Source organism: Anastrepha ludens, chromosome 6, assembly GCF_028408465.1.
Source record: "Anastrepha ludens isolate Willacy chromosome 6, idAnaLude1.1, whole genome shotgun sequence".
Taxonomy (NCBI): Eukaryota; Metazoa; Arthropoda; class Insecta; order Diptera; family Tephritidae; genus Anastrepha; species Anastrepha ludens.
The window spans coordinates 33,138,890-33,165,019 of record NC_071502.1 but is presented as its reverse complement, the minus strand read 5'-3'; the positions used below and the strand labels follow the sequence as shown (position 1 = coordinate 33,165,019).

General features: G+C 37.6%; 2 protein-coding genes across 2 annotated transcripts; both read left to right on the top strand.

The window, feature by feature from the left end:
* Positions 1–7,548: 7,548 nt before the first annotated feature.
* On the top strand, positions 7,549–8,287 carry LOC128866264 (uncharacterized). Its single transcript, XM_054106850.1, has 2 exons — positions 7,549–7,991; positions 8,048–8,287. Exons 1-2 carry the CDS (start codon positions 7,857–7,859, stop codon positions 8,180–8,182), a joined length of 270 nt encoding a protein of 89 aa, XP_053962825.1. The 5' UTR covers positions 7,549–7,856; the 3' UTR covers positions 8,183–8,287.
* Positions 8,288–13,240: 4,953 nt separating this feature from the next.
* On the top strand, positions 13,241–23,226 carry LOC128867361 (ATP-dependent DNA helicase DDX11). Its single transcript, XM_054108511.1, has 5 exons — positions 13,241–13,571; positions 13,628–14,008; positions 15,201–16,370; positions 16,432–16,629; positions 22,189–23,226. Exons 1-5 carry the CDS (start codon positions 13,371–13,373, stop codon positions 22,837–22,839), a joined length of 2,601 nt encoding a protein of 866 aa, XP_053964486.1. The 5' UTR covers positions 13,241–13,370; the 3' UTR covers positions 22,840–23,226.
* The last annotated feature ends 2,904 nt before the right edge of the window (positions 23,227–26,130 follow it).

Below are 26,130 nucleotides of genomic sequence, written 5' to 3'. Positions count from 1 at the left end.
ACGACCGTTTGCCATCCACTATTTTATGTAGGTGTGTGCGCATGTACTTGTGTATGCATGTGTGCATAGGTGTGTGAGCATTTCCCGGCTTTGTAGCTTCTGTGTTGGTGCCCTGCTGGGAGTCAAGAAGGCGCAAAGGCAGCGTGCAGAGGCCTGCACCGCCACAGCAATCAGCAGATAATCAAGATGTAGCAAAATATTCGACAGCTGAATAGATGGGTGGATGTAAGCGGAGAGCACACGAGGTTGGATGTGTCGAATGGAAATGTAATTTAAAACCGAGAAAACACCGTCAGCTGCCAACAGAGCTGTGATACACAAAATTTGCCGCTGCATGCGTCCATGCGTATTTATGTATATACAGACATACAAACGCACAACATAAACATGCACACTTATGCATCCGTAAAGATGCTCCACAGCTATTTACATACATACGAAGCGACATTGTGTGGATTAGTGCAAGAGGAAGGCGGAAACGGTGGTAACTACGGTGTAAGCCGATGAGATCTTGTATTTCGTGCTGAATACTATCATTAACTTAATGAAGTAGCAGGTAGGCGTACATATGTAAATATGTAAATAAAAGTCATGCATAGCAACCACCTGACCCCGTCTGCGGAGAGAAATTCAATGAAGAGCAAGGAAGCGCTTTTGGTGTAATTGGAACTTTGAAGTTTGCATTTTAGTAGGTTAAATACATATGCACAATGGCATACAGGGTGTTGGGTATGACTTTTGCCACCCATTCAGGCGCAATAATGTCAGTCTGGTATCAGTGTTCAAGGGCGATGTGGCTTTCAATTCGGGAATTAAAAACTCAGCTCCAGCGGAAATTCTTATCCAGGCTGACAGTGAGACTAAATATCTCTACTTTGCCTACCGTAGTGTTGATTATGCCAATTAATACGATTTCTTCTCATATACAGCCCATTGCAAAATTATAAGCCCATCTCAATTTTTTTCTTAATATATTGTGCATAGGAATAAGTTTCCGTACTTTCTTAGCCAAAGTTACGAATTATTTAAACTATGATATTATGCGAAGTAAGTGCCATTGGAAGCTACAACTTTACTCCATCTTTCAGGCAGCATACGGATTCCTCTCACGAAAAATTCGAGTTCTTTTCACTTGATCCATGCATTGAGCCAGTTTGCGATGCTCTCGTAAGAAGTGAACCACTCTCCAATAAGCGCTAACTGCATTGGTCGGAGCAGATGGTAATCCGAAGATGCAATGTCTGGGGAATACGGCGGGTGAGGCAAGATTTCCCCAATTCAGTCCCTCTAAATATATCTGGACCGATTCAGCAATGTGTGGTCTGGAGTTGTCATGCAGAAAAATCAGTTTGTCACGTCTACTGTCTAATTCCGGGCGCTTTTCTTTGAGAGCTCGATTCAAACGCATTAGCTGCAGTCGGTAACGATCGCCAGTGATGGTTTCAAATGGTTTAAGGGGACAGATACCTGTAAAATTTCGAAAAAAAAAATTGTTTTCATAAAATGCTAATATAATCCTTTAAGAATATGTCAACAAATTTTTAGAACGTAAATTTAAGTACATGGTGAGCCAAATGAGGCCTACTAATGTTAAGCACAAATAACTTTTTTATTTTTTGACATATTTATTTTTCTCTTTTTGTAGGTTATAATTAAATTATTGGAAATTTATTATAGAACCACCAACAACGACTACAATACGCTATTCGTTTTCCACAATTAGCCACACAAATTGATTTTTTAAATAATGTTTTGATGCCGGATGAAGCGCATTTCTATTTAAATGGTTATGTCAACAAGCAAAACTGTAGATTGTGGGGCTCTGAAAATCCAAGGGCAACACACCAACATCAGTTACACCCATCTAAATGTACTGTTTGGTGCGGTGTTATGGCCACTAGAGTTATCGGTCCATTTTTTCTTCGAAAATGAGTATGAAACGCCGGAATCGATTTCAGAAGCTTCTTACAGAACATTGATTGAAAATTTTTTGCGGCCAATAGCGGAGCAGTATCCTAATTTGTGGTTTCAACAAGATGGAGCAACTGCGCATACTGCTAGTAGTAGTAGTAATAGCATTAGTAGGCCTTATTTGGCCCACCCTTTATTTCTTATATAATATTATAGATCGTCAACCGTGATGACTCTATTCTTTGCGTTCGAGCCCTGGGAGAGGTTTAGTTATGTACTCAAACTTTAGACGCGTTTTTTTTTCAAAACTATATTTTTCGAATTGGCGTACACGATAACTCGAAAAGTTATTGACCGATCTCTCTGAAATTTTGCACACATCTTTTTTATGATATTACTTTCTATGTGAATTTAAAAGTTTTCGAAGCAAAAATAGTAGGGAAATACGCCCCAAAATAATTTTTTTTTAGCATTTCATTTTTTTTTCCATTTTTTTAATTCATATAGGAATTATGACATTAATAAACAAAAAATGTTTGATTTTTTGTATTCAGGTCACTGGCGCCGATGCTACAATGCCCTCTGATTGAGAAGCCCCGCTGCGACCTTCCTGGAAGAATTGAGTGTACATCCGCCATTTTAAATGATTAAAATAAAAATAAAAAAAATTATATTATTTTAATGTATAAATGCCAATTTTGAAAAAACTATATTGACTTTTTATTTATTTTTAATTAATTTTAATGAAAATCAGGGAAATTTGGCCGTTACAGGTATCTGCTCCTTAAGGAGTTCATAATAGGTCACACCCTTCTGATCCCACCAGATGCACAACATAACCTTTGAAGCAAGAATATTTTTTTCGCTATCGATGGACCTGGTTCACCTGGCAGGCTCCAACATTTTCGACGCTTTTCATAACAGATCCATTTTTCATCACCACGAACGAAGAGATGCAGAAAACCTTTTCTTTTCTGCCGTTCAAGAAGCATCTCACACGTCACCAAACGTCTCTCGATATGCCTCTATTTCAATTGGTGTGGCACCCAGTTACCTACTTTCTGCACCATTCCCATCGCGTGCAAACGTTTACCGACGGTTGATCTATCCACATCCAACTCTTTAGACATCTCATCAAGGGTTCGACTTGCGTCTTCATACAATAATTGTTGTGGTTGAGTCTATTTGAATTTTTTCGCGATCTTTACCACTCACGTTCCATAGTGGAGGGAGGTGCTGGCCAATTGGGGTGCCATCGAGGGACGGCTGTCAGAAATGATCGTCGAATACCTCATGGCAAACCGAGGGCAAGTACCTCTTTTCGACTCGGGAGACATCTGCGTGGCTGTAGGGTGATAAAGTGTACCGATGAGTTCTCCAGGGGTTTTCTGGAGAAGTGCGTTGCTGAAATAAGCAATGCCTGGGAGGGGCTCTCACTTAGGCTCATCCCAACTTCGGAGATCCCAAAAAGACCCAGAGCTCGCATTTGGCTACCGAAGGTCAATCTAGAGGGGCCGAAGATCCTCCAAGGCCTCGAGCTTCAAAATCCTGAGGTTCCTATGGGCAACTGGTCTATGATCAAGTTGGAGGAACCTCAGAAAAACAGCTCCCCGGCACTGCTGCTAATTTCTGAAGAGTCCCTGAAGGTACTCGAGGAAAGGAAGCATAAACTGCGTTTTGCTTTAACAAAGAATTGTTAAGGGTAGCTCAAATTAACTTTCGCCATTATAGTTTAGCCACCGATAACTTCTGTGTCATCCTCAGGGAGGAAAACATAGATATCTGCCTGATCCAAGAACCCTGGGTTCGGCAGTCTAAGATCATGGGTCTCCAGAGCAGACACTATGATCTCTTCTATGTCCAGTCAGAAGGTAAGCCTAGGGCTTGTATCCTCGTTAGGAATACGTGACAGTAGTCCGTGTAGAAGCATCTATTGGCGCCGCTACTATTTGGTTTCTGCATACATGGCCCACGAATATGCAGCACCTCCTGAGGAAGTGGGGCATTTGGTGGACTCACCTTCATTCAACAAAGAGGCCATCCTCATCGGCTGCGGCGCTAATGCGAGACATACCATTTGGGGAAGCAACAAGATAAATGATCGTGGTGAATCTCTTTTTGATTTCATTATTAGCCGTAATCTCCTCATTTGGAACAAGGGCAACACCCCCCACGTTTATATGTCCAGCATCGGAAACATAAAACGGTTGGGGGGAGGTCATTGATATCACTCTTTCGACCAATTCCCCTGCCATTAGGATTAAAGGTTTCTTAGAAAAATTACTTTTTGGATCACAGGATGATCCTTTTCGAAATCAATTTCACACGGGAAACCATATTTCCCCACGGGACCCCTAAAGGAACCGACTGGTCTCTGTTCAGTAAGGTTTTCAATAATAAATTGAGCAGGCGAATTTTTCCTACTCATCCACTGATAAACTGGACAAGCAGGTGGAACACTTGCAGCGATCCTATCAGACGGCCTTCAAAGTGGCTCGTCCAGTATCTTTTAGCAAGAAAGACTTTCCTCCCTGGTGGAGCAAGACGCTGACCGACTTGAAAAATAAGGTTAGGAGGGTTTTAACGAATGCTACCAAACTAAACACTTTAAAAAGTACCTCGTAATTTTTAATGAATACAAAAAAGCCATTAAAAATGCAAAAAAGCAACTCCTGGAAGGAATACTGCGAATCCATTGAATCCGTGAAGGATTCTGCCAGGCTAAGCAAGATCCTCTCGAGAGACCACTCCTGCAGAACTCTTGTAAAAGGAGAGGATGGGGCGTGTTCTGAATCTGCAGAAGAATCTTTGATTATCCTGGTACATAATCACTTTCCGGAAAATTATATTACCCCACGTGTCATTGTCGACACGAGTTGATAGATAGGGCTATTCGATGTTTCCCTGAAATCTATCTGGTCATTTGACAGAATCACGTGGACAATTAATAGTTTTTTCCTCTTTAAATCTCCTGGTTCTGGCCAAATCTTGCCTATGATGCTTCAGAAAACAAGTACTTCGGTGGTTCCTGTCCTGCAAGAAATCTAATAGGCGTGTATCGCTCTTAATCACGTCCCCGCCAACTGGAAGAAAAGGAGGGTTCTTTTCATACCGAAGGTAGGGACGAGGGATCACGACTCGGCCAAAGGCTTCACGACGCCATGGTGCAGAACAAAATTAGTAAACTCCTGTGAGGAGATCAAATCTCTTGAGTGTGCAGGTAACATTTCTCTGATCTGGGTTTCAGGACATAGGAACATAGAGGGAAATGAAATTGCTGATGAGCTTGCCAGGAAGGAAACTGAATTGGCCTCAGAGACCTTTTACCCGGTCACCGGCATCCCCCTGACAGTTGTTAAAGGGGAACTGCACAAATTATTTCTCAGAAAAGCGCAGAAAAGATGGAACTCTATTTCTTCATGTGCTATTGCTAGGTTTATTATTTAATTGCCATGGCAGAAGCTGTGGGACCTTTCAAAAATGGAGACTGTTGAGGACTTTCTCTATAAATGTCCGGGCTTGCCAGCTAGACGGGTAAGGTCACTGGGCGCTCCTTTCTTGGACAGCCTGGGGCAGTGCGCCAACCTAAATCCCATTAATCTTCTCCATTATATCAACAGCTCTGGCTGGCTGCAGATATCTGCCTGTTGGAGGTCTCATAATGGTATCAAAACTGCGCTTCAGTGCTACTTAGGAGTGCCAGACTGGAACTTAAACCATTTCACCTACCTACCCACCTACATATGTACATATGTATCTACATATGCATACATTTATTTTTCCTCAGGCGCGATAAATTTTAGTTCCGGCAAAAATTAGGGTCATCTTTGCTTTTTAATATTTTGCTTTTTATCTGCAAATTTATCTACACGCATTCCTTCACCATCTTCATAGATGATTTTTGATAAGAAATGAATAGCTTTTTTAAGTAAATAGATAAATGCATGCAACCAGCTTCCATTCACATTCTCTGGTTTCACAGTTCACAAAGAAGCTTCGATTCACAATGGCTTTTAGTATTGCGCCATCTCGTGGAAAAGTCAAGCGATATACAAAATGGTTGTGTACGGCGAGTGGCGACACCTACAAGTCAAGGTTTATGTTGCAGTATTGGGTGTACTAACGAACTTAAGTTAGGGCGACATCAGACACCTCTGCCTTTAAAATTCATTTATTCATTATGCCCCCAGAGCAGAGGCAGCGATAATAAAAACAGAAAATTTGAATTTAATATGATCGAAAAATTTGTATGTACATATTTCAAAAATAAGAAAATAGTAGAAAATTTAATGGATGAAATCTGTGGTGAGAAATGTATGGTGTTTACAATTTTTGTGTGGTGTAAAACTCGGTGTGGTGTTATTGTAGCAGTTTATCAAGCCCTGCCAGTACGGTGTGGTCACCCGTCGTCATTATATCTAGGCCTTTTCTTTTCGCCAAGCGTTAGCAAATGGTGACTAGATGAAGCAACTGGTATAAATGAACATATGTTGGCAAAGCTGCAATAGAGCTGCCTTAAATTGCATGTGAGTTATACCAGTCACCTAGCGAATCTTACTCCATAACCTTGTTGTTGCTTTCGCATGCAATTATTCGTCAAGCTAATCGAGCATAGACATAGCGAGCGGCAAAATACGAATAGAAGAGTCCTAAAACCATAAATGGCGAATCTTAGGTTACATGGCTGTCCTTGCTCTGTCTTGGCTTGGGGCCCACTTGTACAAAATATTCAAAATTCGTCCGTTGTGATATCATACTGGAGAAATGAGAAGGGAAGGAAGAAGGAACCTTGGGATTAGGGAAAGATGGCCATGCATTTACGATGACGCCGGCGGATTCTGCTTTACGTTCGTAATTAGCCGCATCAAGTTACTGATGAACTTCACCAGATGTATGATATTTAAAACCGCTATATCCGCAGATGTAGCGAAAAAGTGAGAGCCCAGATGTCTAAATCTTTGCCAGACGAGAGCAGGGCAGCTGTAAAGAAGGTGTTGAGATGATTTCACGTCGTCCTCAAGGCAGCTTCCGCAGAACGGACTTGAGGCAATCCCAAGTCTCACCGTATGAACACCTAACGGACAATTTCCGGTAAGGATACCCACCAAATTCGTCTAAGCCGCACTGCAAGAGCTCAAATGGGAGGTCCTTCAGCATCCGCCGTATTCTCCGGCCCTTGCACTGATCGATTATCATATGAAGGGTGTTATCGATAACAAAGAGGTCCTTAAAAACTGGCTCAACAACTTCTTTGACACCCAACCAGGCGATCTTTGGCGGAAGGGTATCAACAAATTGGTCGAAAGGTGGGAGAGGCGAATATACATATAATTGATTAATGTATTGATATATGGTAATTATTGTTTTTTTAAATAAAAGCCTTCTGTAAAAGCGCTACGAACTTATTCCCCAACCTAATATTTATTTTCTACTACTACTAACTTTGACCGACTGAAAGAATTTCGAGTAACGAAGCATAAACTGCGAGCAAGAAATTCGTTACACTAGTTCAGATCTCCCTGCAGGGCACTTACTTTGATACTAAATGCATTATGTATGTATGTATGTATGTATATGTATATGCACGTGCATATGCAGTCTCAACCAATTTCATTGTCAAGCTCCGCTCATATTTCTCACCCTGCAGCCATTGTCATTGTTTCATATTTTTATCTTCTATTTAAAATCATTGCCCACTTGACCAGGTTGTCATTGCTATTGGACTCAAGTAGCGAAAATAACGATTTTTAGCCATATTTGTGTTGCATTGCGAATAATACGCGAAAAGGCAGATGCATGCATGCTCAATTTCTTTCAGTGCCTTTACAGTTGCTTCTCGCTGTTCGCATTCAGTTTCGTCCCGAACGACTTAGTTAACGTTACAATTTCCTAAAATACATACAAAAATTATTATTTACCGAAAAAGTAAATAAAGCAATATTAAAATGACTCTACAACTGCAAATCGAGAAACTGAAGGGGCTTGACAACTACAAAGCTTGGTCTATGACAGTTCGAGCCTATCTGGAATCCGAGGATTTATGGACGGTCGTTGAAAATGGACCTGAAAACAATGAGGAGGTATGTTGGGAATAATTCTCTTTCTTGGAAAATATTAAGTTTCTTCTTCTACGCAGTCCCTGCTGAAAGATAAACGGGCGAAGTTTATCATTTTGTGCTTAATCGAGACAAAGCTTTGCCAATTTATGGTCAGCATACGCACAGCCCGCGACCTATGGACCTATTTACGATCACAGCATTCCCTGCGCTAAAACTACGAAATTTCCAACTTGAACTCAAATTAGTAATCATTAATTTAATTATAGTTACTGAGTGATTTCTTATTAAAATATTTCCACATATATTGGAAAATGTGATTGAATGCGTATAAAAAAGCGAAGATGCACATTCTTGTGTACACCACGTCAAGGTTTAGATACTTCCAGTAATATTTTAATTCAATCAAAGCATTAAAATAAAACAACAAAATGATATTTCAATTACAAATAAATAGGTTAGGGCACACTTGGGCAAAGAAATCGAATTCATCCTTTGGCATGAAAGACGAGAGGGGAGGGGGGTGGCGGAATAATAAAAAATGAATAATAAATATATATAAAGAACAAATAAATAAATAACAAAAATTAAAAAAAATAACAAGAAGAATAACAAAAATTTTTTTTTAAATTAAAAACAAAAAAACAATGGGTTGAGCTCATCCTTTATGATGAAGGGTGAGAGAAGAGGGGGTGGCGGAATAATAAAAAAATGAATAACAAAAAATAAATAACAAAAAAAAATACAGGGTGCGCCATCTCGAGCTTCGGTATGGAAATATTGAATAACTTTGCTATTCATTGTCAGAAGGACTTGAGAAAAAATAATTTGGAAACGTCAATTCAGTACAATTTTAACGATGAATAACTTTACACCTAAAGAACGCGCGGAAATTGTGACCATGTATTTGGAAAATGGTCGTTCAATTGTGCTTGCTCAACGTGCATACCGTCGAAAATACCGCGGTCGTAAAGTGCCTTCTGATAACACCATACGCAATCTGACTAAAAATTTTGAAGAATCGGGTTCTGTAGCAAATCATCAACGTGTTTCAGTTTGTAAAAGACGCTCCAATGAAATTGTTGAAACTGTCAAGCAGAGTGTTTTGAAAAGCCTTTTGAAGCTAAAGTTCCCTGGCCGGTTGATGTCGAAAGGTGGCGATGTTGAGTGGCCTGCAAGATCGCCGGATTTGACGCCGCCGGATTTTTTTTGTGGGGCTATTTAAAAAGTAGAGTATACGCCAACAAGCCCACTACATTGGAAGCGCTCAGGACCAACATTAGATCTGAAATAGAGGCAATATCACCCGAAATGCTAGCAAAAGTAATGGAAAATTCGAAAAAAAGAGTACAATATTGTGTAGCTCGTAAAGGTGGTCATTTGTTGGATGTTGTGTTCTAAATGCAGTTGAAACAGATTGTAAAGGACAAAATCAAATAAAAAAACACCAACAAACATTCAATTTTGCTAGTTGCTAAAGTTATTCAATATTTCCATACCGAAGCTCGAGATGGCGCACACTGTATATATCAAAAAAAAAGAAAAAAATTAATAAATATATAACAAAAATTAAAAAAATAAAAATTAAACAAATAACAAAAAACATTAAAAAAGAAATAACAAAAAAAAAATTAAAAAAAATGAAACAAAACACAGGGTTGTTATGGGTTGAACTCATCCTTTGTGATGAAGGAAGAGAGAGGAGGGGGTGCCGAAATAATAAAAAATAAATAACAAAAAAAAAATATATATAAAAAGAACAAATAAATAAATAACAAAAATTAACAAAAGGAACACAAACAAAAAAACAATAACCAAAAAAAACAATGGGTTGAACTCATCCTTTATGATGAAGGGTGAGAGAGGAGGGGGTGGCGAAATAATAAAAAATTAATAGCAAAAACTAAATAACAAAAAAAAAAATATTTATAAAAAGAACAAATAAATAAATAACAAAAATTAAAAAAATAACAAAAAGAATAACAAAAAAATTGAAAAAAATTAAAAAATAAAAACAATGGGTTGATATGTTTTGAATTTATCCTTTGTGATCAAAAAAGAGAGAGGAGGGGGTGGAGGAATAATAAAAAAAATGAATAACAAAAAATAAATAATAAAAAATATATAAAAAAATAACAAAAAGTGAAAAAATAACAAAAAAAAATATTAAAAAAGAAAACAAAAACAAAAAAAACAATGGGTTGATATGGGATGAATTCATTCTTTGTGATGAAAGGAGAGAGAGGAGAGAGTGTAGAAATAATAAAAAATGAATAAAAAAAAATAAATAGAAATAAAAAATATATAAAAATAATAAATAACAAAAAGTAAAAAATAACAAAAAAAAATGTAAAAAAAAATAACAAAAAAAAAACAATGGGTTGAATTCATCTTTTGTGATGAAAGGAGAGAGAGGAGGCTCTGGCGGAATAATAAAAAAATTAATAACAAAAAATAAATATTAAAAAATAAGAAAAAAATGAATAAATAAGTAAATAACAAAAATTAAAAAAAAGCAAAAAAAAAAAAAGAATGGGTTGATATGGGTCACACCAAGGCACATTGAATAAGTAGTAGCAGTAGAGCAAAAACAACAAAAGCGATATATGTATGTATTTTGTTGATCCGATACCTCTAAATAGATCACCCTTTATAAACTTAAAAAATATTTTATATGCAAACAATTGTGCATATATTTAAATATCTTTGTCTTTTTACAATATTCGCTTGAAATTTTGATTGAAAAAATTTATTTTCTAAAAAATATAGTTCATTATATAATAAAAAAGCGTGTACAACAAACTTCTAAACTTTGTACAAAATTTCAAAAAATTTAAAAAATTTTAAACTTTTTAACAGAATTTTTGGAAAATTTCTGGATATGAATTCTTAAAACCTATTCAATTCTAGTATAATAAAGCATAAGTTTAAAGACGCTCAAAACAATATTATCCATATAAAAGGCTTCCGTACATTGGCTTTATATGGAAGAAAATTCGCAAACTTCGTGGACAAAAAATTGTCAAAAATCAACACGATTGATGAGCGACTTTTTTACATTTGGAACGGTTACATCGAATGTTTTTCTCTCGGTTATTTTAGCTGATGTAAGCCAAGTGCATGCAGAAGGCAACATTCCGCGCTCTGTGCAGGTTTATGTATGTATATTGATGCATATACATACATACATATGAGTCGTACACTTATTGGTTGTGTATATTTATGAATAAACGTTTGTGGTTTTGCCTGAATGGTAAAACAAAATTTCCTCCTCAGATAGTGTTTTGATTTAATTGAAGGGATTGTGAATAACATTGTAATGAATGTCTAACAAATTATACCGTTTGTATATTCTGTAAGAATTTTTCATTTACAATTACAATAATTTTTTTATTGAATAAATAATTTTATAAGAAAATAAATATTTACGTACTTAGCATTCGCCACATTTTACATGCTTGGTGTGCAGAATACAATAAATGTTTGACAATCGCCACTACTAAGAAACATGCGAGAATGTCAAAGAATTTGCCTTGGCCTTCATTAAACAGGACAATGGCGCACACAAATTTTAAAAATCAACATTCTAAATCAACAAAAAAAAACGACAGAAGCCCCAAAACAAATAATAACGGATGAGAAGTAAAGTTCTATTTTAGTTTGTTTGGCTGGCATTGAAAGGGGCTTATGCCGCAGCGCTACTTACTAATTTTGGTTTTTTCACTATATTTCCGCATTTTTAGTTTTTATTTTAAATTGTACTTGCAATTAATAGAGTCGCTATAAATCGCCTGGTGCGAAAGAGCATAATCAAACTTGCAGAAAAAAGCCAAAAAGGTCGTTCACAGCCGTGATCAAGGGGCATTAATTAAAGGTGGCGGCAAAGAGAATCCATACGTCTTAGCGAGTCCATTCAAGATGGTAGCATTCAAGCAACAACAACATTTTTTAAATTAGAACTGTCAAGGGAAAGAAAATAGGATGAAATGAGTGGCAAACAGATAAAATTAGTTTATCGCGCATTCGCAATACAACAACAACTATCCGTCATTCCATTTAACTGACATTTCAAAATTAAAGGCGAGTTGAAGAGCAAGCAATCAACTACTATAATCACATCACTTGCCATAGATACGCCTTAGGTGGTGGCGCTAAACCAACAACAACGTTTAGTACATAGAAGTTTCACGACAAAAGAAAAAGACGAACTTTGTTGCACAGACAACAGGAAGTTGGAGCTAGAAGCATACGACGACAATGAGAAAGGAAGGGTTTTTCGTCATTTCATGCTATGCTGACATTCGGATGTCCACGGCAAATCAGCTGGTTTACTGATACAAGCTTTAGTATATTCGCCTTGGTCATAATGCAATAACTAAAGGTGTTGTACATTGTGGCAGCGCCATTTCTTATGCCCTTAACTTAATATTCCATTTTGGAACTGCACGGCAATTGGAACGCTTGAACGACTCATTAGGTGGCTTGATAAAAAAACACACGGAGTGCACTGCGAGCCAGATTTGTGAATTTTTCGTATTTTAGTTTAGTTTTGCACCATTCGAGGGAGTTTTCATCGAGGGATGCTTTTTTCTCTAAGATAGACCTTCTGTTTAGATTTAATTTAACATTTTTCATTATCTCCGTATTCCATATACGAGGAATTCCTGCTTGGAATATACCCACTCGCTTTCACAAAACAATCACAGCAGTTGATGCTAAAGTGATTATATAATTTGTTGCTAATCATTCACATGAGCGAGTTCGTAACAACCCTAATTTGAGTGCTCAGACAAGGTGAGTTCACTGTAGCCGCTGATTTGTTTCTTTCGTTCGACACTTTGTGTCGAAGTGTCCTGCTTCATTTTTGTTGCCTTATTTATTTGTTTGCATTCTCATTGAAATTTTGAGAACCCAACAGCCAAATTACAAATACAAAATACATGCAATTTTGTTATTCCAGCGAATTCACCTTCTATGAATTCGCCTTGCGTTCAGGTAATTCGATTTTTGTGAATACTTTAGAAAAGAATTCTCAAAAACTGTTTGCGAATACACGAACATTCCAATTCAGCCAATGCATATCGCACGGGTAGTAGCGGTAGAGCCATGGATTTGAATTTTTAGTCGGTTTATTTGGTCTATAAATTGTCAAGTTTTATATAAATTACTCTTGGGGCTGTTATTGCCCTACATATTCTGAAATTAAGAAAGCTTCAGCAACCCTAGCCACTTCAGCCTATTGTGATTGGAAGAGAAAAACCAAAGAAGCAAGAATTCACAGTAATATGAGAAGAAGAAGAAATGTTTGGCGCTCGACGTTTTGTTAGCTTTGATTGATGTTTTAAAAAATAAGTAAACTAGATTTTAATTAAAAAAGTATAGAAAAGAGACACACAATTTTCAATGTTCTCGCCTAGTAAGCGGTTAGAGGTGCCCAAAGAGTATGAGTTTCCTTTCAATCCCTACGATATACAGCAACAGCTGATGGACGCAGTATACGATACCTTGACACAAAAAAGGATTGGTATCTTTGAAAGTCCTACAGGAACTGGGAAGTCCTTAACGTTAACCTGTTCTGTACTTCGATGGATTGAAGATCGTGAGGTACTTTTGTAAGTAATCACTTTTTATCAAATCTCAAAGATTGTTGTGTTCTATAGCGTTTGGAACGCAATGAATTGGCGGAACGCATTTCGAGTATGGAACTAGAAGTTAAAAGTATAAGTAAAAGTGTTGAAGTGGCACAGGACTGGATTACTGTTAGTTATGCAGCGACAGAGAAAAAGAAAGAGCTTGATGAATTGCACCGGGTACAAGATTTAATAAAGCTTCATGACGAGCAGTTGAAAGAAATTGCCGAGCGGCAAGTGGAAATACACAAAGTGCGTCGAAAAAATTTCACTAAGAAACTGGAAGTGAAAGTGGACACAATCCTCGATGATAAGGTGTTGGGCACTTTAGATTGGACGGAGAAGGCTGGAGATACCTTAGTACAAGAACCGGAAATGGAAAAAGAAGAGGAGAAATTCCGTCCAATACAGGTAAGTGAAGTAATTAATTGAGTCAAAGTTAATTTAAATACACCTAATCAAGTACACTAAAGTGAAAAAAAGCATAATCTTAGTCTATGCCGAAGCTAAGCTCAGATAAGGTTGTGTTATGGCTGCATTTGGCCTTTAAAACGGCATTAGGTAAGTTTGGTTCCATCTGAGAAATTTAAATTATCAAAAAGTTGCCTAAATCAATAGGAAGCAAAACTGCGTATGTGTTACTTTGATTAAAGACAAGTACAAGCACAGAGAGAACGTCGGTTCGAATCTCGGTGAAACACCAAAATTAAGAAAAACATTTTTCTAATAGCGGTCGCCCCTCGGCAGGCAATGGCAAACCTCCGAGTGTATTTCTGCCATGAAAAAGCTCCTCATAAAAATATTTGCCGTTCGGAGTCGGCTTGAAACTGTAGGTCCCTCCATTTGTGGAACAACATCAAGGCGCACACCACAAATAGGAGGAGAAGCTCGGCCAAACACCCAAAACAGGGTGTACGCGGCAATTACATATATACATATTAGGACAAGTCGATTTAAAAATCGCTTATTGCTCTGTGAAATTCGTATTCCAGGGATCAAAATAAGAAACTTTGCCGAAGGAACCATACCTCTAAAACGAATTCTGATGTCCCCCAATTTGGGTCGAACGAAAAATCCCGCTTTGACCCATTTAGAGTGCTCCAATCGAGTCCAAATGTATGAGCGGCTCCCACTAACTTTGGACGGCCGATCCACCCATGCCAGTGGCACACCCCCTAGAACTCCCCTGGGGGGTTCCCCATACAATAATTTCAAAATATCACCATTTTTGGATTTTACATGAGAAAAAAAACTAAAAAGTTCGACCCAAATTGGGGGACATCAGAATTCGTTTTAGAGGTATGGTTCCTTCGGCAAAGTTTCTTATTTTGATCCATAGAATATGATTTTCACAGAGCAATGGGCGATTTTTTTGCCTCCCCACAAATCAAATCGACCCGGCCTAATACATATATATACAAGAAAAAATATAGCCTCGCAATTAGAGATTTTAATCAAGAGTTTCAAACCTGCTTTTTTGTTGTATGAATTATAAATATTTAATGGCAATTTGTAGCATTGAAATTCGTATATTTAGTTGTAAGTTAATTTCATCAAATTATTTGGTGTTAGCGAAATTAAAATTTTAAACCATCTTATTTAGGTATTTTTCTGCAGTCGCACACATTCCCAGCTGGCACAGGTTGTAAGAGAAGTTAAACGCACACCTTATGGCCAACGAATACGCTGCGTCTCATTAGCATCGAGACAGCAGTTATGCATAAATCCACAAGTACGGAAACTGACCAGTGTGAGCCTCATGAATGAACGCTGCCTAGATATGGCGCCTAAAAATAAAGATGCTGAAGGAAAGTCAGACTCCAAATGCTGTGTATTTCGCAATGCAAATTTGACGCAACATCTTAGGGAAACAGCCCTGTTCAATGTAATGGACATCGAAGAATTGGTTGGCGAGGGTGAAACTTTGAATGCTTGCCCCTATTATGCTGCCAGAGAAGCTGCCAAATCAGCACAACTTGTGATGCTTACATATCAAATGCTTCTGCATAGACGCACGCGTCTCCAGACGGGCATTGATTTACGGGGTGCTATTGTTATAGTAGACGAGGCCCACAATCTGTTGGATACTATTGCGCATCTACATAGTTGCGAGCTAACTTTGCAACAACTATTATTGGTACAAGAGCAGATTAGTGCATATAAAATGCGTTATTCAAAACGATTCAGTAGCAGCAGCTTACTCAATATAAACCAATTGATATTCGTAGTGAAACGGCTTGTGAAACTACTACAAAAAAATGATCACGAAACCGCCAAGCAACCCACATCCATTTCTAGAGTTCTTAGAACTTATGAGCTCACTGCAGAGGGAGAGTTTTACAATATTGATTTATATGTCTTGCTGCAATTTTGCGAACAATCCCGTTTAGCACAAAAATTACAAGGTTTCGCCGAGAAAGCTGATCAGCGTTCGATTCCAAAAGTTGATAGTAATACAGCTGGTTCTGCTACGAAACGGCTTCTTAAGCAAATCCAGACTTCGCAAATAAATAACTTAAAAACTCGGGTTGCTCCTGAGAGCACGGATGATGTAAATGCGTTAAAAATGCAGAAGAATGCCGATAGTATACCGTCCATCAGCGCTCCCTTCCGTTCGCTTTTGGCTTTTATCGAGTCGCTAACTGATAATGCTGAGGATGGGCGTGTCATTTTACGCATCGATGCCACAGGTGACACCGCGAGTAGCCTATATAAGTATATTTTGCTGAATCCTGGTGCCCACTTTGTGGATGTTATTCGGGATGCGCGAGCCGTAAGTATTTCGCATGGAAATAAGTTGGGGTTTCTTTATTTATTATAGACTTCCTTATTAGATAATTGTGGCTGGCGGTACAATGCAGCCAACCAGAGAATTGACCGAGCAATTATTTCGTGCCTGCCCAAATCGTGTACGGGAGCACTTCTACAGCCATGTCGTTCCACCCGACGCAGTATTGCCACTCGTGGTTGCACAAGGGCCAACAGGTCGACGTCTTTGTTTTAATTATTCAGAACGAGGCACTGCAGACATGGTAAGAGACAAGGAAACAAAATTGTAAACCAATAACGCTTTTAGGCTATTGGAAGGTTGTTTCCACATTTTATTAATTAGTTTATTAACTTTTACAAACGCCTGCCTATTATAAGCGTATGATACAGCTGCTTCAGCGTCATATATAAACAATTTTAGTTTGTGGAAAAAGAAATCCATTATTTTTGCGCAAATGGTTTAAAACTGTTTTATGGTCGATCTTTAGCTCCTAGGCGATGCTACGACTACTAACAGCAAAATAATTTGTTTAATGTCAAATGTCACCTTGACAACGAACATAAACTTTAAATTGTTGTATTTTGCGAGATATCGATCAATACGACCATTTACCGGGTCGTTCCCCCGACAGTCGGTCTTCCGTTACCGGAACGACCCGCATTTATATCCGGCCAAGGACTGTCACTTCAGCAGCATACCCCATATATGCATGGGCAATGTTTATGCTGCTACAAAAACAACAACAACATCAACCATTTACCGGGAAAATATGGGATTTCTCTTTCCCTAAATTAGTATATCCATAGTAAATATAATTTTGTGATAGTTTCGAGCTTGAATTTCTAGACGTCGCAGGGCAGATTATTGTCTTGCTCGGAAATGCATGGTTGCTAAACAGTGGCTCCTTTTATTTCTTAAATATTGCGGAGGAAAATTAACAATTTGCAAAACTTAGTTGTAAGTTAGCATACCTTTGTTATTGCGCTTATAGGCTAAGAGAGTTATAGGTCAAAAGTGTCCCATAATTTTTATGTATTAACTTCGGAATATGCCATTTTGACAGGCTTGGGTTATAGCAATACTTATGAAAGCTTAAACTGGTTGTTAGCTATTACCGCGTACCGGACCGTTTTCTGTTTTTGATGTGGCCAAGGTGCTTTGGTTTTCAGTGAGAGTGGAGGCTAGGTGAGATAGGCAAGGCCACTTTGTAAGAATAATTCAGATTTATATTAGTCCACGGACAATAACTTCTGTAGCACTCCTCCAAATTGTGTTATTGTTGTTATGTTGTTGTTGTTATTGTAGCAGTAACTTTGCCCTGTCAGTGTGGTGTAATCATCAGCCGTCTTCGTCTAGCTCATCTAATGGTAGGCCTAAGAAACTAGCAGTTTCGACAGGTTGGGTCCCGAGGGAGAGGGATGTTAGATGAGTGGGTTTGGTGAGGCATGTGAAAAGTTGGTTAGTATCATGCTGGGTGTAGGAGTTTAACCTCTTATAGCAAAGTTACTGCCAAGGTTACGCGGGACTCTCGGGGAAGTTGGAGCTCTTCGCCTGCGATGGGTGGTGGTTGGACTCTGATGACGGCATTCGGCGGTGGGAGCTGAAGAAGGTGGTAAGGGTCACCCGATGAATGTCGTTGATTGTCTGTCTGTACACTGTCCGATCCAGTAGCTGTCGGTCTATTTTGTCCGACCTTGTTATAACCGTCGGTTGTTGTGTCATCGGTCATTGGCTGTCATAGATGGGCACTTTGCAGTAACAGTAAGAATGCAGTAAATATAATATTTTACTGATATTGCAATTTAATTTTCATTACCAGTAAACTTTTACTGATTACTGAAACAAATTTGCATTACCAGTACACTTTTACTGATTACTGAAAAAAATTGCAGTAAAAATATTTTTTTACTGATTACTGAAAAAAATTGCAGTAAAAATATTTTTTTACTGATTACTGAAAAAAAATTGCAGTAAAAATATTTTTTTACTGATTACTGAAAAAAAATGCAGTAAAAATATTTTTTTACTGATTACTGAAAAAAATTGCAGTAAAAATATTTTTTTACTGATTACTGAAAAAAATGCAGTAAAATACTGTTGATTTGCTATTAGCTATTAACCTTTCTTAACACAAGCATTTCAAAATTTGCATCGCTGAGTTTTTGCCTTCTAGACTGATTTACAATTCCAGCGAATGAAAACAACCGTTCTACAGGTGCAGATGACGGTAACGGGGTATTATATTTTAAAAATACGTTTTTAATAGCCTGATATTTATTTAGGCAACTTGTTGTTTCTTCTCGTTCGGCCAGGTATAAGAGCGTTTCTTGAAGATAATTTTCCGAGTCAGTGGAACCACATTGTATGCTTATATCTATTTAAGTAAATATATGCATAAAACAAATATTTAATTGAAAACCAAGTGTAAAAAGTTTACCATTACTTTCATCCCCGAAGTCAAAAAATGTTTTTTGAGGGGGTTGAGGTAGAATACGAGTTTTGGCACAGGCTACTTTTCCATACTTGACCACATACATGTTGAACATTTTTTTAACTTCCTCTTCTGTTTGCGTTTTAGCTGTTTCTAAAAGAGCTTTCACGAATCGCAACTTAATATCAGGGACAGAAATAGCGGCAATAACAGCATCCCAAGCGTCAGGCTGAATCAGGAAGTATGTACTTTTCAAATCTTCCAAGCAAAGCTTCATGCATTTTTTTGCTACTTTCGGTTAAATACTTAAAACTTTTAGGCTCCAAACGACGCATTTTTATTCTTAAGGACACTATAGTGGGTATGAAATAACCAAAATACATGGTCTTTTCACCCTGAAGGAAGTCGATTGCTTCTGCAATAGGTCTCATAAGCTTTACGTATTCCTCTAAGTACTCAAGCTCACCACTGAGAATGGTAGGAATTTTTAAACGGAAACACAATTCCGCTAAATTGGTTTTGTGCTCCAATAACTTATTTACGGAATCATAAAGCGAGTTCCACCTTGTTATGCATGGAGTTATTAAATTCGCATTCATCACTCCATTAACTATTTCTGCAGATTTCGGTCTATTGCATTTATTCCAAAGTTGTGCGCATCTGTGCAGTAAGAAAATATGTAAATATAAAAAATTTCAATTAAATTGAAGGATTTTTTGCCTTTGGAAAGATGTTTTGTGAATATCTTTTATATCCTGACTTGAAGAATTCATAATTTTGTTGAAATCGGTTGAAGCCAAAAGATTTAGAGTGTGGCTCGCACAAGGAAAATGTTTCGACAGACGTGGAGTTACAGATCGAAATTGAGGACCTGAAACAATTGTCGAGTCATCTGAATCGGAGTCAGTGTAAGTTTCCTCATCACTGTCATGTTCATTTATAGATTCTAAATCATTGTAAATCATTAATTCAATATATTGACTGGGAATAAATACGTGTATCTGATATACTATATTTTACATAAATGATGATGAGTGTATTACATTTTGACTTCCCATAAACAGTAAATATTAGACTGATAATGCAAATCAAATTATATTATCAGTAATTTTACTGCATTTTTTTCAGTAATCAGTAAAAAAATATTTTTACTGCAATTTTTTTCAGTAATCAGTAAAAAAATATTTTTACTGTAATTTTTTTCAGTAATCAGTAAAAAAATATTTTTACTGTAATTTTTTTCAGTAATCAGTAAAAAAATATTTTTACTGTAATTTTTTTCAGTAATCAGTAAAAAAATATTTTTACTGCAATTTTTTTCAGTAATCAGTAAAAGTGTACTGGTAATGCAAATTTTTTTCAGTAATCAGTAAAATTTTACTGCTTACTGCTATTTGTAATGCAGTAAATTTATAATGCAGTGTGCCCACCTATGTTGGCTGTTAGGTAGACACTCTTCTGGGCTAGGAGTATTTTCTCATGAATACTGCAGAAGTTGTAGAGACGAAGAAGAGGAAGAAACAGTACAACACTTCCTCTGCAATTGCCCAGCCTTAGCTAGGAGTAGAGAAAGGTTGTTAGGCAAATACTTTTTTGACTCTCTTACATTTAATTATCCGGTGTTTGGGGTAAAACCTGTCTTACGCTTTATAAGAGCATCTAATGGTTTCATTTGTGGAACAACATCAAGACGCACACCACAAATAGGAGGAGGAGCTCGGCCAAACACCCAAAAAGAGTGTACGCGCCAATTATATATATTTATATATATATATAAATGGTTTCATGGCGAATAAAGACTGACACCCCGTGTTACACAGTATCACAAATGTCAGTCTTGCCATAGGTTCTGTGACAAATTTTACAATACATGGTTGGTTGATTGGTTAAAATGGTGATTCACCCAAAATCTAACTAGCGCTTCCGCACATTGTCTCCACAAAGCATACGGCGACAGACAGAAAAAACAATAGTCGTCCTCGCGTGGTTCGAACCTGTGCAGCCATAAAAGCCGTTCAGAAAATCGTGTCCAGGGAAATGAATGTATCGACCAGTTTCATGTCAAGACTAATTAGAGATCATCTTCACATGAAAGTATTCCGTAGCTCAGCCGGTCATCTTGGCGTGGTCATCATCGCTTGAAGAAAATTAGACTCGACAGATGCAAGCAGCTTCTTCGGTGGCACGCGGCATGAAAATATTCTTTTCACAGATGAGGAAATCTTCACTGTTGAAGAAATTTTTAATAAGCAAAACAAGGAAATCTATGCTAAAACTTCTAAAGGCGCAAAAAATATTGTTCCAAAGGTCCAGCCTCTTTACTGGTTTGGTGGGGTGTGTCTTGTAAAAGCGTTATATCTCTTAATTTCTGCGAAAAAGGGGCAAAAGTGTACCAGGAGGATGTTTTAGGAGGTGTGGTGAAGCAGTTGAGCAGTTCTTCCATCAATGGACAGCATTGGATCTTCCAGCAAGTTTCCGCTCCAACCCATAAGCCAAACACCACACAGCAGTGGCTAAAAAACAATATTCCTGGGCTTTTAGCCGCAGAAGATTGGCCGTCTGGAAGTCCAGATCTGAATCCATTGGACTACAGTTTGTGGTCGGAATTGGCCCGTCGAAGACCTCACAGAAATTTGAAAAGTCTCAAACAATCTTTTTTCGAGCAGTGACATCAATATCCATGGACACCGTGCGTAATGCAATAGCTGAAGGGCCGAATCGTTTGAAGGCCTGTGTAAAAGCAAATGGTGACCATTTCGGATAAAAATTAAATTTTTTTAAATATTTATATTATTAAATAAAGCTATCTAACTTATCTTATAACAGAACTTAACTTGTAACAGAACTTATGGCAGGACTAAGTATAGTAAAAACCATATAAAACGGTTATTTCAAACTTTGTGCAAAATTATGAAAATTGTGAAAATTCACCAAAAGTTCAAACTTTTTAATTAGAATTTATAATCAATTCGCGAAACAGTACGCACATCTTGAGATGATGCACATTTTCACTCTGATCTGGTATCGCTACGGACCAAAATGGTCTCTGCGTGGCTTCGGCCAGCCAGTATAACTTAACCTAACCTCAATAAGAATTTTTACAATAATTTTTGGTATCCAGTCTTAGAGCCCATTATCTTTTACTATAACAAAGTGCATAGCCAGTGACTACAAAATACCGTTAATTTTTCATAATTTTCATTTTTTTTTTTTTTTTTTTGCTAACAGTTTCACGCATTTTCTTCCATAAGGAGGAAAATTACTGGACACTAAATAAACAAAGACAAAACAGCCAAAGCTTTTCAAATTGTCGCACACCTATTTTATTTCCCCATGAGCGCCTGTTATAATTCTAAAAATTGTGCTCATGATTTTTACAATATTTTGCAGCTCGCGGAATTGGCAATGATTGTCCAGAACGTTTGCAGCGTCGTGCCAGCTGGGGTGGTCTGCTTTTTGCCATCTTACGAATATCTGGATCTGGTGTATAACCACTTACAAAATAGCGGTATATTGGCGCGTATATCTCTGAAGAAGCGGGTATTCTCTGAGTCGCGTACAGGAGCCGCTGCAGGTCCATCAGTAGAGAGACTTTTGAGTGATTACAGCGCTGCCATAGAAGCGAACGGCAGTGGTGGAGCACTACTTTTCAGCGTAGTGGGGGGAAAACTGAGCGAAGGACTCAACTTTGCAGACGATTTAGGAAGATGCATCATTGTTGTTGGCATGCCTTATCCCAATCGACAATCGGTTGAGTTGCAAGAGCGCATGCGGTACTTGGATGAAACGCTCGGCATGGGTGCTGGCAATGAATATTACGAAAATTTGTGTCTGAAAGCTGTCAATCAATGCATTGGGCGCTCTGTGCGGCACATTAACGATTATGCTTGCGTGCTGCTCGTGGATGAGCGCTATTGCAAGGAAGGTATACGAGCCAAGTTGCCAGAGTGGATAACGCGTAGTTTGCAAATTCCCAAAACATTTGGCGCCGTGCAGGTGGCCACTGCTAGATTTTTTAAATGCATTAAAACAAGAAAATGATTTACGTATGACGTTCAGTATTTTGCAAAGTATTTATAACAACAAATTTGTTTTTGTTTGTCGGTATTTGTTTACAATTTATGTAATGTAATGTATTTTATAAGAGTATTTTAGTTGTAAAGTTTCGAATTTTTGTTGCGCTTATATTTAATATGTATTTAGTTGCAGTTTATTTATAACTATGAGAATTTCATTTGATAAGTTTTTTCGAATTTATTTTGTATGCAATTTTTAGATAAACCATTGAAATCTCAGCACCATAGGAAAAATCTGCGAAAATACAATACTCGTGAATATTGTTTTGTAAAATCTTAGTTTTCTGCGTGCGTACTGTTTATTTAAATTCTAATTATTTTATTTATACAAATTATAAGAAATGTGCATCTTTAATAAGTTATTTTCTCGTAATATTTTATGTTTCTTTTCGAATAAAAAATGTTTTTATACTAATTAAACTCGCAGCATGTTTTCAAAGCGAGTAAAGTAATCAGCCCTATCATGCAATTCATCATAGACTGTTTTTCGTAGAAACTAAGAATGTGTAATCATACAATTCGATTAGCTCCGAAGACAAGCTACAATCGAAATTCGTCAAATCTTAGAGTTTCGTACAGATTTTCTACGACGACGTTAGACTAACGGGCAAAAATTAGAACGAGTAAAAAAAAGAGGATTTAAAAGGAAACAAACAAAAAAGCTGTAAAATGTAAGTCCTATATTAACTAAACTATAAAAAAAAGAAATTTTTAAGTATTTGTGACTTCCACAGGTGTAAAATTGTAACAACACGACAGCAGTATGCCACTTTGTTAGAGCTAATAAAGGAGAAATCAATCATGGCATTGATACTGTAGTCGGTTGTAGTAGATGCATTTTTCTGTAGTTGGGGAACTAATTTTTATGTGCGTCCCATCCATACACAGAATGATGCCAGGAAATCTATATTTTTGATAGAATTCCACATTGCTTTGCCGTTTTTCATTGGCACTCATGTCGAGATTTACCTACTGAGGACACAATCGTGTTTGTAGTGACGCCCATACGTTTTTTGGCACACAGCTAAATGTGGACTGCCCCAATGGCATGTTGAAATCCTTGCCAACTGCGTGCTGATAGCCTCCCTCCGCAAGGAACCGTAAAACAGAGGATAATCGAAGAACTGGAGTTATGGACGGTGACCTCGCTGAGCTTGCGCTGCCTCCAATAAAACTCAAAACGTACATATGTAAATGCAGCTTTATTTAACCGGCAATTTTTGATAAACCTGTTTTAAACCGTATTTAATAAAACTTTTTCTTTAACAAAAAGGCGAGCACTTACATTGGTTCGTCCATATCGAGGGGGTTGCTTGCATCTCTCAATATTTTTCACTCAATTCTGAGACTCCGTTTGCTTCTCTCACTTCCCTTCTCCATTAACACAACCGCACAGGTCAACGAATACATTTTAATTTGAAAATTCAGCTAACATGACAAAAAACTTTGTTGTTAAATTGTCTTGTTTACATCCTATTGAGTTGTTGTCGAATATCAAAATTTGACATTTGAGTTTGGCAGCACTTTTTTCGTGTTCATATGAAACCCACGATTACAATTTTTTCGTATTCGTAGTAGACATTCGTATTCGATGGATTTCTACGACGGATTCTATGATAGGGCTGAATATAAAGTTGTTAAAACGGGTTACTGCACCATTGACACCCTGGCCAGTAGTTTGGGTGTACCTCACAATGACTTCTGCAGGAGTTGTGGAGATGACGAAGAAATTGAGTCGGTACAACACTACCTCTGTGAATGTCCAGCACTTCAGAGAAGCCGTGCGTTTATTTCTTTGAAGACCTGGGAAATTTGCAAAATGTCTCACTGGAGGATTATTTACCTTCTTAAGAAGATCTAAGTGGTTCAAGCAACTTCCATCCCCAATCAAATGCAGGTATCCAAATGGGCCTTAGGGCCACCGAGTTTCTTGTCTTAGCATGGCAACCGAACCGAACCGAACCTAAAGTAATATAAGAAGTATATTTATTGGGGTTGGAGGGAAAGTTCCGTCGTATTTTAAATAGGCAGGTAATTTTTCTTGTAAGTAAAAAAATATCTGGCTAGTGAGCCATTGGGATTTTGTTTTGTTTTTTTTTGCCTGCCGTATAATGCAAAAGGAGTAATGATAAACGGTTCACTAGACAGAGCTAGTTCACTGGGGTGGCAGCCCTTGGTCGAGGAAAAACCCGAGTCATTCCGGTAACGTAGAACTGGCTGCCATGAGAATGTCCTTGGGATTGTCCATGGGAGTCGTTTTTTACCGTTCATCATTTACTTGTGATATTTAAAGTGAAAAACATGTCAGTAGATAAAGAGCATTTACGGCATTTTGTGTGAATTCCTAAAAGGAATCCAACGCATCGGTTGCTTGTAAAAATTTATGTGCGGCTTTAGGAGAATATATTGTAAATGATCATGCTTGTCAAAGATGGTTTAGCACATTTCGCTCCGGGGATCTGAGCCTCCAAGAAGTTGATCGATCTGGACGATCATCCAAGATCGACAGTGATGTTTTGCGATTCATGTTGGAAAATAATCCACATTTATTAAGTCGAGAAATCGCAGAAGAGTTTGGCATTCATCATACAACTGTTGGAGATCGCATTAAATCTCTTGTTTTCATCTCAGCTGATTAGGCACAATGTGGAGCCGTTTTCGGACAAGCTGATTACTGGAAATGAAAAGTGGACTCTTTACGAGAATATTAAGCGAAAAGAATCTTACTGCAAACCAGGAACGTTACCAGCAACAGTTCCAAAACCAAGTATACATCAACGAAAAGTACTGCTTTGTTTGTGGTGGGACAGGAAAGGTCCAGTGACTACGAGTTGCTGAAGCAGGGAAAAACCATCAACGCCGATCTGTACTGCAATCAGTTGGATAAATTGAATGCAGCTGTCAAAGAAAAAAGGTCAGCTTTAGCGTCCGGAAAAGAAATAGAGTTCCACCACGATAGGGGGTTATATACAGTTAGAATTTTCAAAAAATCGGCTTTTTTTCTTAATGTACATATATTTAAGAATGCACACAGAAAATTTAATATCGTTCCGGAGAATATTTTTGAGGTTACATGCAAATTTGAAAAGGCGTTTCAGAGTGCTTGAAAGTACAAGGCCGCATTTTTTTTCAAATAGTGTTTTCAAAGTCGGTGACCAACATTACTTTAAAACGGCTAAACCGATTAGTCTCAAATTTTAACACGAGCTTCTTAAATATATTTTTTAGTAATTAATCGAAGAGGTTTTCTCACCAA

Bases quoted from the DNA above. Each gene is read 5' to 3' on its own strand.
- LOC128866264 (XM_054106850.1), top strand. From the start codon at position 7,857: ATGACTCTACAACTGCAAATCGAGAAACTGAAGGGGCTTGACAACTAC. The intron at 7,992-8,047 runs GTATGTTGGGAA...TCTTCTACGCAG, and splicing joins GACCTGAAAACAATGAGGAG to TCCCTGCTGAAAGATAAACG.
- LOC128867361 (XM_054108511.1), top strand. From the start codon at position 13,371: ATGTTCTCGCCTAGTAAGCGGTTAGAGGTGCCCAAAGAGTATGAGTTT. The intron at 14,009-15,200 runs GTAAGTGAAGTA...CATCTTATTTAG, and splicing joins AGAAATTCCGTCCAATACAG to GTATTTTTCTGCAGTCGCAC. The intron at 16,630-22,188 runs GTAAGAGACAAG...AATATTTTGCAG, and splicing joins AACGAGGCACTGCAGACATG to CTCGCGGAATTGGCAATGAT.